Raw genomic sequence first — 12502 nt, 5'->3', positions numbered from 1 at the left:
TAGAAGCAGAACTGAGGAGACAGCAAATCCCACTCAGCTTTATCACGTGCCTGTGCAGAACAAATGAAATGCTGGAAGATCATTAGTAGCATTGTTAGTAAGAAAATATTACTCGGTGTGTACAAATTCTGGGATTTTTAAACCCTCTATAACTCAGCCAGATATAAATGGATTTTCACCAGACCATGGCAAGACATGTTCCTGGGGGCCTGGGCACGTGTGTCCGATCAAACCACAGGTTTCTAGTAATCTAACTTTTACCACACTGCTCCCTTAATTGTGTCTTGCCTTCCTGTAGGATTGGGACGAAAGCATAAAATATATTTAGATTCAGTGCAGACCCCAGCAGCATCCACTCACCGCCTTGACTGGTGAGTTTTACAAAATTATCGTATCTTTCCATTTATAGGTTAAAGAGCACATAATCTGTCTAGTATCAAGTGGGTAGCTGTGTTAGTCTGTATCGCAAAACCAGTGAGGGATCCGGTGGCACCTTAAAGACTAACAGATTTATTTGGGCATCAGCTTTCGTGGGTAAAAAACCCACCTCTTCAGCTGCATGGAGTGAAAGTTACAGATACAGGGATAGATATACCTGCACATGAAGAGAAGGGAGTTACCTCACAAGTGGAGAACCAGTGGTGCAGGGCTAATTCGATCAGGGTGGATGTGGTCCACTCCCAATAATTGATGAGGAGGTGCCAATTCCAGGAGAGGCAAAGCTGCTTTTGTAGTGAGGCAGCCACCCCCAGTCCCTATTCAAGCCAAATTAATGGTGGTAAATTTGCAAATGAATTTTAGCTCTGCAGTTTCTCTGTGAAGTCTGTTTCTGCAGTTTTTTTGTTGAAGGATGGCTACTTTTAAATCTGTTATTGAATGTCCAGGAAGATTGACGTGTTCTCCTTCTGGCTTTTGTATGTTACCATTCCTGATGTCCAATTTGTGTCAATTTATTCTTCTGCATAGAGACTGTCTGGTTTGGCCAATGTACATGGCAGAGGGGCATTGCTGGCACATGATGGCATATATCACATTGTTGGATGTGCAGGTGAATGAGCCCCAATGGTGTGGCTGCTGATGTGGTTGTGTCCTATGATGGCGTCGCTAGAGTAGATATGGGGACAGAGTTGGCAATGGGGTTTGCTACAGGGATTGGTTCCTGGGTTAGTGTTTCTGTGGTGTGGTGTGTGGTTGCTGGTGAGTATCTGCTTAGGTTGGGGGGTTGTCTGTAAGTGAGGACAGGCCTGTGTCCCAAGGTTTGTGAGAGTGAGGGATCGTTTTCCAGGATAGGCTGTAGATCGCTGATGATGAGCTGGAGAGGCTTTAGCTGGGGGCTGCACGCGATGGCCAGTGCTGTTTCGTTATTTTCCTTGCTGAGCCTGTCCTGTAGTAGGTGACTTCTGCGTACTCGTCTTGCAATACTGGTTGGCTGCATAGAGACCTTGCCTGGTCTGGAACCAGTTCAACAGGGACCATTGGCGACGGGGCAGGTCAAAACCAGGCGGCCAGATTGTGGGGTCAGCGATGGGGGACTGGTTGGTGATTAAAACAAATATCCATTCCTCTTGCCAGAGTGTTTCTGCCCTAACATCCTGGCGTGGCGGATGAGACCATAATGGGCGATGTGACGGCAAACGTGCAGTTGGTGGTTTAAAAAGGTCATTGTGCAGCGGGAGGCTCGAGTTGGCACGTACTTTCTCCAGTAATTTGCCAGTGGCAACCCCTCATCTGATATGAGGAGTGATATTTCTCAGAACTGGGAACCATGGGAGTGGAGTCAGATGCAGGGTGCCGGCGATAATACGCATGGCAGCATGTAATTGTGTATCCACCAGACGGGTGTGTGAGGATCGACTCCAGACTGGTGCGCCATGCTCCACCACCGAATACGAGGTGGCAAGAGCTGACACCCGCAGAGTTGGAGCACGAGCACCCCAAACGAATCTGCCAGTTTGCTGAGAAGATTGTTGTGGCTGTCTTAACTTGAGTGGCTGTCTTTTTCAGGTGGGCATGGTAACTCCATGTGTGGTCTAAGGTCACACCTAGACAGACTGGTTCTACTTCATGCTTCACCTTCTGACCATTCAGATAAACATTCAGTTCTCGGGTTGTGCTGGTGTGATGAAGATGGAACAAACTGGAGACTGTTTTTATGACTCTTGGCTGGAGGCGCCAAGTCTTACAGTAGCCAGCTAACTTTGCCATGTCCCAGTTTAAGGTGGCATTGAGCTTGTGGAATGTCTGGGCCTTGGTACCACAACAGATGTCGTCTGTGTAACTGAACTTCCGTGACTCCGTTGTTGGCATCTCATTGATGCAAAGGTTGAGCAGGGCTGGAGAAAGCACAGACCCTGGGGTAACCCATGGCTCTGTCATCTTCAAGCACTCATCTTCTCCCCTATATGGACTCTGAACAGCCTATCACAGAGGAACAGTTCAACAACGCCTGTGACCCAAGGTAGCAGGACATGATACCTTCACGAGCAGGCCAGCGTGCCATACTGTATCGTATGCTGCTGTTAGGTCAATGAAAAGAGCACCTGTTTTGAAGTGTCTCTGGAAGCCATTTTCAACAAATGAGGTCAGCACGAGTACTTGGTCGCATGTGCTACAGCCTTGGCGAAAGCTGGCTTGGCCAGGACTCAGAATTCTCTCCACGTCAGGTAATATGTGCTGTAGGACCAGCCGCTCTAGTGCCTTGAAGCGCACCAACAGCAATGCTATGGGATGATACACCTCAACCCCAATAGAACGCTGTCCTTGGGAGCCGAAAAATCTTACCACGTTATAGGTGAAACCGAGTTATATCGAACTTGCTTTGATCCGCCGGAGTGCACAGCTGCGCCCCCCAGGAACACTGCTTTACCGCGTCATATTCAAATTCGTGTCATATCAGGTCGCGTTATATCGGGGTAGCGACGTAGCTTGATGCTTCACTTAGATCCTTTCCAGGCTTTAGGAGGACAATGACTTTGGCAGTGCGCCATGTCTTTGGTGGCCTTCCTTCACTGATGACCCTGGTGAAGAATTTCACAAACCAAAGCTGAGCACGGGGGCCTAGGTTTTTCAGGAGTTCTGGAGATATGTTGTCATAACCTGCAGCTGTTCCACACTTGATGCTATCCAGTGTCTGTTCCAGCTCTGTTACCATGAATGGTTCTGGGCAGCTTCTGCTCTGGTGTACACGGTTAAACAGCTCTGGGTCAATGGCCCAGGTACTCTGGTGTGTTCATCATACTCAGGGCAGCTCACCCTTCTCAGAGCAATTGGTTCAGGCTCTTGCAGACTCGGGCAATGTTCCTGCATTGTCACATACCTATTCTCTGCCTGTGGCACATTGGAACAGGGTCGTGCAGGGCCCTCCTGGCTCCTGCCCCCGCTGGGCTGAGAAAGTCACACAGAGACCTTTAAAGAGAACACTTCAGTCTCTCTGGTCACTCAATAACAGACCTGAAAGTGGCAATTCTTCAACAAAAAGCTTCAAAAACAGACTCCAACGTGAAGCTGCAGAACTGGAATTAATTTGAAGCCTAGATACCATCAGATTAGGCCTGAATAAAGTCTGGGAGTGGTTTGTTCATTACAAAACCTAAACTTAATTTCCCCAATACTAATTTCTTCCTCCTGTTTCTCACACCTTTTTGTCAACTGTCTGTACGGAATGTGGGGGAGTCGGGGCCCTGCAACTCACCCCACTTCCTGCGGTTCCCCGGGACTCTCAGCCAGCCAGGCACACAGAGGTTTATTTGATGACAGGAACAGGGTCTAAAACAGAGCTTGTAGGTACAGCGAACAGGACCCCTCAGCTGGGTCCATTCTGGGGGGCAGTGAACCAGACCCCCACATCTGCACTTCACTCCTCATCCCCAGGCAGCTCCAGACTGAAACCCCCCCAGCCCCTCCTCCTCTGCTTAGCCCCTTTCCTGGGCCAGGAGGTCACCTGACCTCCTTGTTCTCCCCCCCACCTTTAGCATCCCCTTGCAGGGGTGGGAAGGGCCTGGCCATTAGTTGCCAGGAGACAGAGTGTCAGCCATTGATGCACACTGGCCTGTATCCCACCACCTAGAGACTTGAGAAATGCACAGGGGAAACTGAGGCACCCACACAGTATTCAGAGAAAACATTAAGAACAGTCCCACTATGTCACACCCTGCTTCCTGGTGTTGTGATGGAATATCCTCCCCTTCTGCGAGTGCCTTCTGAGCCCCCATCGCAGGTGGGTTTGGGGGGTCCTGAGGCATCAGGACCGCCCTGCAGGGGGCGCCACATCTCCAGTTCCTTAGCCAGCCCCCAGGTACGTGACGGAGCTGATGGAGCACAGCAAGGTGAAGCCGGCAGGCGGGGGTGGCTGGCAGGAGGGGGAGGATTCGGCCGAGTTCGTGCGGTTCTTCCCAGCCTTCATGTGGGGCATTCGGGATTTCACACTACAGCTGGAGCTGGACGGGCGGGAGATCACTGAGGACGAGTACCTGGAGAACGCCCTGAAACTAAAGACAGGTAGGGCCACTGGCTGGCCCCAGGGCAGTGCTAGGGGGCTCTGGGCTGCAGGGGTGGGGGCTCCCCTGGCAGTCAGGGCAGGCCCCAGGGGAGCACTAAGGGGTGCTGGGCTTGCAGAGGGGGTGACTTTTGCTTGAGACACAGTCCCAAGTTGCTGACATTTTTCAGGGTTTAGCGGTCCCTGGGAGTTGGGGCATTCACTGTCCCAGCCACATTCCAGCTTGGACGGGTCCCCAACTTCCCTCAGTCCTCTGTGGATATCAGGGTCTCTTCCCCCCAGGAAAATCTGTCCAACAGTCACCATGCTGCCTCCCAGAAGTAGCTGCATGTTGGCACAGGGCTGCTGCCTAGTTCCCATCTCCTCTCCAGACAGCAGCCAGCGAACCCAGCGCTACAACCTGCCCCGTGAGTGCATCCGCCCATTCTTCCCGGCCCGGAAATGCTTTGTCTTTGTCCCACCAGCTCGCGGGAGGGACCTGTCCCAGCTGGAGGAGCTGCAGGTCGAGCTGGAGCCCAGGTTCTGGGAGCATGTGACCCAGTTCTGCCGCCACATCTGGGAGACGTCACAGCCCAAGACCATCCCGGGCGGCCACGTGGTGACCAGGGCCAGTGAGTGTCAGTAGCCCATGGGCCAGGGGCCAGCAGGGCTTGTGGGGTGCTGGGCAGGATGAACTGAGCTGGGAGGGAGTTCCCTGTGTCCAGTTCTGGTGGGGCCAATGCCAGCGCCTGCACCCAGCTCTGGGGTGCATGGTTAGAGGGGGAGCTAGAAAATCCTAGAGGAGTGGAGCAAAGCGTGGAAACCACCCGGAGCGGAGAACAGGCCAGGTGGGGGGAGCCCTACAGCAGATCTGTGCAGTGGCTCCCAGGGGAGATGGGGCGAGGCCTAGAGAGCCCCATGGGTGCATTTCCCAGGGAGGGACACCTGGGTCCCCAGGGGCCGTTGGTAGGGCCCCACCAATTTCACATGAAAAGTGTGTCATGGACCATGAAATCAACCCTTTCCCCGTGAAATTCGATGCCCCCCTGTTCCTAGGAGTGCCCCAGCGCAGGGGGCCCCGAGCTCCAGCTGGCGGGGAGGGGCAGGACTTGTTCATCTCCTGCACAGCTGCGCTGGGGGGATCAGACCCACTCCTACCTCCAGGAACCTCCTGCGGCTCCAGGAAGCTCTGAGGTTCCTCCCTTCAGAGTCCAGCTCCAGGGGCAGCACCAAAGCGAGAGTGGTAATTCCATGACCCCCTGACAGCAGCTCCCCCCATCCCCTTTTTAAACAGCTGAATTTACCAATTTTCAAATCCTCTGGCTGTGAAATTGACCATAATGGACCATGAGTTTGGTAAGGACATTTCTCTGCAGCGCCCCATGGCTGGGGGGTGACGCTGGGCACATCCCAATGAGAAACGAGGCACCAACTGCTCACGGAATGGGAGTGGGATGGGGGAGCTGGGGCACATCCGGGGTGGGAGGGGGGCATATCCCAGGCTCAGTGTCTGTCCTGCAGGGAGGGGCAGGGAGCAGCCAGGGTCCTGGAGAGTGTGGGAGGGGCTGGGGGCGGCGTTGCCCCTGCCCCCCTCCGGCCGCTCTGGGCCCCCGGCGCTGCCCCTGCCCCTCCGGCAGAGCTGGGGAACCTGGCGGTGACCTATGTGGACACCATCCGCAGTGGGGCGGTGCCCTGCCTGGAGAGCGCGGTGCTGGCCCTGGCGCAGATCAAGAACTCGGCAGCGGTGGGGGAGGCCGTGGCTGCCTACGAGGAGCAGCTGGGGCGGTGGGTGGTGCTGCCCACGGAGAGCGTGCAGGAGCTGCTGGAGCTGCATGCCCAGTGCGAGCAGGAGGCGCTGTGGGCATTCATGGCGCATGCCTTCAAGGATGATGACTGCCGCTTCCAAGGGAGCTCATGCTACGGCCCCTCATGCTGGCCCCGGGGGTTATGGGATCGCTGCTCCTCTGCAGGATGGGTGGGGGTGAGGCTCCCCTGCACCCCTTCCCCAGGGATTTCCCAGCCCCAGGGTGATGAGTTCCCCCAGGGTGGCACCTGGAACTGGGGTACCTCAGAGCCCCCGACCCACCAGCCTGGGCTCCTCTCACACTGCGCTGCTGTGAAAAGCTGCAAAGCCCCCCAGCTGCGCTTTCACCAGTATCGCAGAGGCAGGGCCGCCTTTAGGCTTATTCCACCAATTCCCCTGAATCGGGCGCCACACCCAGTGAGAATCTCCTCCCTGGCTGGAGGCGCCTTTTTCATTTTTACTCACCTGGTGCCGCTCCAGGTCTTCCACAGCACTTCGGCGGTAGGTCCTTCACTTGCTCTGGGTCTTCGGCGGCGGGTCCTTCAGTGCCGCTGAAGACCTGGAGTGAGCGAAGGACCTGCAGCTGAAGAGCCACCAAAGACTTGGAGCACCACCCAGTGAGTACAAGCCCCACATGTTTTTTTGTTTTTTTTTGTCATCCCTGCTGGGCCCCCGTCGAAACTTTGAATTGGGCCCCGCACTTCCTAAAGCTGGCCCTGCGCACAGGTAGGGACATACCCAGCTGCAGTCACAAGCAATCTCCAGCCCCAGGTTCATGCAGATTGGGGCACATCCCTGCCCCATTTGGGCCCTGTCCTGGCTTGTACTCGGCCCTGTTTGTGCCCCTCCTCCCAGCTCACGCCTGCCCTGTCTGTGCCCAACCTGGCAGTGCCGCCTGGAGAAGCAGAAGCAGGAGCTCTGTCGCCGGAACGAACTGGCGTCTTCAGACCACTGCACGGCCACCCTGCTGGAGCTGTGGGATGAGCTGGATAACCGGATCGGCCAGGGGGTCTATTCAGTGCCTGGGAGCTACCAGCGCTTCCTGGATGACCGGCAGCACATGGTGGAGAAATACTGGCAGGTGCCGGGGAAAGGAGTAAAGGTAGAAGAGGGCTGGTGCCCAGCTTTATGTGTCTTTGTGCCCCCTCGTTGTGCAGCCCAGGAAGCCCTGCCGAGAACCAGGCATCAGCTTCCCCAATGGGCAGTTCCTGGATCCTCCCCAGAGAGGGGGCAGCATCAGTGTGTGAGCCAGCCCCACCCTCACAGCCCTCCCTGCTGCCAACGTGCCAGGGATGCCTGGTTCCCGTGGCCCCTCCAGCCCACGGCCTCTCTGCTGGTGGGAGGCCAGTTATCGCCTTTGTCCTGTTAAAATACAGATTCAGCCCCCAGCTCATCCGGAACAGGCGCCGAGGGTGTCGAGTGGAAACCAAATGCTGACTCTGGGGCCAGATGGGAGCTGGCGCCCCTAGAGGGGAAAGGCCCCATGTCCCAGCCCGTGTCCCCCCTGAGCCAGCCAGTGTGTCCCTGGGGCCGGATCAGAGCCAGTGCCCCCTAGAGGGGAAAGAACCTGTGTCCTAGAGCCTGCCTCCCTCCAGGCCAGTCAGTCCCCTGTTACTCTCCAGTGCTGCAATCCAGAATCCCAACTGGATCCAGCCCTATGGGACAAACCCCCCTGACCGGTGGCTCCCACTCTCCAGCCCCAGGCCGACATGGTGCTGCAGGAGTTCCGCCAGTGCAAGGAGGTCGCAGTCCAGTCCATCTTGCAGATGGACGAGGCCCTGACGGAGAAGGAGGAGGCGGTGGCAGGTACTCACTGGGGAGACATTGTGCTGCTGGGGTGGGGGAGAGAGTCCCTGGGCTGCACCCCTGCCAGGCAGAGTCATTATGGCCCTCACCATGCCGACCCACCTCTCTCTCCTTGTCCCAGCCCAGCGTGCCCAGGCTGAGGCGGCCGAGCAGGAGTGGCAGGTCCGGCAGCAGCAGGAGGCTGAGCTGCAGCAGAAGCTGAAGGCCCAGGAACGCAGCTACCAGGAGAACCTGCAGCAGCTGGAGGAGAAGCTGCAGGACAAGAGGAAGAAGCTGCTGGAGGAGCAGCACAAGATGCTGGATCAGAAACTGAAGATACCGGGGTAGGGGGGCACGGGTGCTAAGGGGGCAGGATGGGTAGAGCCCGGGCAAGAACACAACTGCCACTGGCCTCAGCCTGCCTGGGGGTGGGTCTCCCGTGTGTGGGGCAGCTGGGGAGCTGGCAAATGGCAGGCAGGGGCGGGATACTGGGCTAGATGTGCCCGTGGGGCAGATCCCCCAGAGATGGGATTGCTGGTGGGCACAGTGTGGGTAATGGCGTGTGCACAGACAGAGCAGGTCCCGTCCCCTCCAGCAGGGACGGGCACACACACACATTCTGGTCCCCCTGCCCTGGGTCCCCATTCCCCCCAGGCCAGCCTCACGCTGTTACCAAGACTCCTCCCTGCCCGTGGGGCAGGCTGGGGAATCCCCCTCATGCTCTCACTGCCCCCCAGGAGCTAAAGGAGCTGAAGAGGGAGGGGCTCCGGGAGAAGGCTGGATGCATGGAGAATGAGATCCAGCGCCTGCAGCAGCAGATCAAGGAGATCCGGAACCGGTCACGGATCGAACCAGCACTGGTGAAGCTGATCGAGGTGGCCCTCCCCCATGTTACCCGGCTTCATCAGCCAGGCCACCGAGGTTGTCATCAACTTTGTCCGGAGCCTGTTCCAATGGAGCCCCCAGCCACCCACTCACATCTCTACCCCAGCCCCCTATTCATGTGTGGAACCCCCCTGTAACGATGCAGGTTCTGGTGGGTGCCAATTCAGGACAAATTGCTTAAAACAGGGCAGTTACGGCCCAAGGCTGGGGTTTGTCCACCTCTAAGGGAAACAAACCAGCCAGACCAAGAGGACTTTGGTCTCACCCCACTGGCTAACCACAATTCCCTGAGAGCAGTGGTTCTTAACCTTTACAGCAACCTGCACCCCTTTGGTTCTCAGAACATGCTCTTGCACCCCTTATCAGAAATTGTTGAAGTAGGTCTTCTGATGAATCTGTGCTGTGTCAAGAAACACCTTGCAATGTGGAAGTACACTGGACTCTGTAGCAAGATAATTTCACACTACAATTAACTTAAACTTGAAAATAAATTATTTGTTTGCATATTACACTAATCGTTAAACCATGTATAATGTTAATAAATAGAGGTTTGATGAAACAAAGCAGTTGTACTTACGTGCCTGTGCTTAGTTTGGGTTTTCGATGATTTACCTTCTAAAAAAACTCTCGCAAGTCTCGCACCCCCAGAAAAGGCATATCGTAGCCCCAAGGGGTGCGTGAACCCCAGGTTAAGAACCACTGCCTTAGACACTCCAGTTTCCCAATATCACCACCAGTGCCACTCATCCTGGGGATGAATGGTTATGAAAACCAACAACCTAATAAAAGAAAATGGTTCTCTCGATTCTGTTACCGAAATATCGAGTGTGCCTAGCTGAGAGCCAATTAACAGCCTGACAGGGATAAGGAAAAATGCTTTCTTCTGCAGAAAAAGGAGAGCCTGTACCTTGGTACAAAAGACTCTGTCTTACACAAATTTCACAAACCTTTTATACACATTCAGACAAAGACCCTTGCGTGTTAACACTTGATTGGTAGGTGTAAAATCTCATGTTCCCGTTATCTGGGTAGTACTGACTGGTTTGGAGCAGGATTTTCCTGGTTTGAGGCAGAAGAAAAGAGATAGTGCAAAAGTTCAGGCTACTGTGTCTGTGAGCAGTACTGTGTACTGCTCCCCCCGGCCACTGGCCGCTTGTATACTATTAAGGGGGGGTCAGCCAGCTTTCACAATCCCAAAGAATCAATCCCCAGACCCAGGTCAATATACACATCAGATCTTACCCACAAATCACGCTGTTGCCAATCCTTTAGAATCTAAAATCTAAAGGTTTATTCATAAAAGGAAAAAGAAAAGATAGAGATGAGATAGAATTGGTTTAAACTGAATCAATTCCATACAGTCATGGCAAAGTCCTTATCAGGCTTGAGAAGTGATGGAGTAAACTGCAGGTTTAAATCAAGTCTCTGGAGACGTCCCCCTGGGCTGGGTCATCAAGTCTCTTGTGTCCGACCTTCACTTGTAGCAAAGTCCCTCCAGAGGTAAGAAGCAGGATTGAAGAACAAAGATGGGAGATGAGGCGTCAGCCTTATATAGGCTCACTTTCCATCGTTAAGAACCTCTTTTTGTTCTTACTGTTTGGAAAGTTACAGCTCCAGCAAAGGAGTCTGCAAAACCTCACAGTTGGGGCCATAGTTCTGCACACTGCACTTGCTGGAGGTCACAAGGCGTAATCTGGCCTTCTCTCAATGGGTCAATTGTGTAGCTGATGGGTCCTTAATGGGCCATCAAGCCAGGCTAAGCAGAGCTAACACCAACTATCTGTCTGATCTCGCCCAGTAAGCACAGCACCAAGTTTTGAAATACAGACAGTACACAGCCAATATTCATAACTTCAACTACGAAACTGAGACATGACCATGCAGACAGCATAATCAATCAACCAGTAAATCCGTAACTGGTCTTAGACACCTTATATGACTCCTTTACACCCAGATCTGGTGGCCACTACAGGAGCTTGGTGCAACCCATGTATCTAGACATGTGTGCAACAGTGATTTATATCAATAACTCACAGATTCTGTCCCATCATGGCACTGGGATCATCACTACGCTGATCACTCAAGGACGCTCGCCGGTGAGCATTAGTAGGATGAGACTTAGCCCCAGCTGTAGCAGGGGCTGACACGGGCTAAGGACCTGGGCCTATCCCCACCGCTTCAGCTGTTGGTAACTGGATTTTTGAGAAATATGAGGTGCCTCATTTAGGCTGGCCAGGTGCTGTTTTGACATCGGGAAAGTCCTGGTCGAAACTTCAGGCACCTGGCAACCCTTAATGCACTCAGGCAACGAAGCCAAACCAGACTGCCGCCGGTAGCCCTCTCAGACTTGGTGCAGCACTCTGCTCAAGCCCCAGAAAGCTGGGGCACAAGGAGTGCACGCGCAGCTTGGAGTCCAGCGCCAAGAGAAGAACTCCAGCATCCTCTGAGGCCGGCTCCGGTGCACTTGGGGCAATGTGAAGTCTGCCCAGGCCGGGTCTCAGAGGGAGCCACCAGTGTTTCGTGCCAACCACCCTCTGCGTCTTAGTTAAAAGTGCACTCACCTGCCATGTTGGCGGCGGTTGCGTGGCATGACAGAACAGGGGACCTCCAGCTGAGTCTTGAGTGGGTAAGTAGCTCCGGACCCCTCAGCAGCGTCATGCTCCTGGAGGATGGCAGGCAGAGGCGGCACGCCTGCAGCTCTGAGCAGAGGCGCAGCAGTCAGAGGGCAGTGCTGGCACAGCAGGCCCTGCTTGGACCCTGGGGACATCGCTGGGCAGAGACTCATCTGGGATAGTCCATTGCTGCGTCCAGGAGGTCACAATGGGCTCTTTGTTCTCCAAACCCTTCCCACTGGCTTGGCAGCTAAAACAGGCTGTGTTGACAAAGCCGGCAGCTGTCCCAGGCTCTCAGGGGTCTGCCGTTTTCCTGTGAACGACTAGTAAAGAGCGTGTGGAGGCTCATTTAAGGCTCTGTTACAAATGCTGGGGAAGTGCATTCGAGTGGATCGTTTCCCGCAGCATCGTAGATATCTGAGAATTTCAGTGCAGGGACACTAGGCACCGCACTCCTCTCGTTCACTGCATTAATGTGTTCCTGAACTTCCCACTCCTCATCACAGCATATCCGCAGCAAACCACGCGGCTGAAAAACATCGGCCTAATGATCCTGGGACTTTGCTAGGGGCCAACGCAGGGCGAGCACTGCGAATTAGCCGTCAGATGCGGGCTGGGCACGGTGCTGATGGAAGCATGATGCTGCTAGTGGGACGAGACGCCCCATCGGGTACCTGACGCAATCGAACTGCTGCCGACCGGGAGCAGAACTATGACCGGCCACCCAGAGAAGAAAATGCCCCGGCCTTGCTAGGTGCAGGGCCCTTTAGCTAAGCTGCAGCTAGCATCTATTTGGGCGGCCGCTTTACTGTATATACACTGATCCACGAGCTCCTCTGACGTGTGGCCTTCAATGCAAGGGGCTGATGCTCTGAGCTCGCTGGGACATAGACACCTGATTTCAGATGGGGGCTTCTTAACCCAGAGAGCCCCGAATGCAGC

At 54.7% G+C, this 12502-nt stretch overlaps 1 protein-coding gene across 1 annotated transcript; it reads left to right on the top strand.

Moving 5' to 3' along the window:
* The first annotated feature begins 2363 nt into the window (after positions 1 to 2363).
* LOC116831614 (guanylate-binding protein 7-like) lies at positions 2364 to 12128 on the top strand. The gene is given in 10 exon segments (XM_075064672.1): positions 2364 to 2458; positions 4295 to 4497; positions 4867 to 5106; positions 6112 to 6394; positions 7170 to 7380; positions 7982 to 8084; positions 8206 to 8397; positions 8799 to 8944; positions 8946 to 9099; positions 12067 to 12128. Coding segments are annotated over 10 exon segments (1689 nt in total).
* The last annotated feature ends 374 nt before the right edge of the window (positions 12129 to 12502 follow it).

This window comes from Chelonoidis abingdonii, chromosome 4 (assembly GCF_003597395.2).
Source record: "Chelonoidis abingdonii isolate Lonesome George chromosome 4, CheloAbing_2.0, whole genome shotgun sequence".
Taxonomy (NCBI): Eukaryota; Metazoa; Chordata; order Testudines; family Testudinidae; genus Chelonoidis; species Chelonoidis abingdonii.
This window is presented reverse-complemented; position numbering and strand designations above follow the sequence as displayed.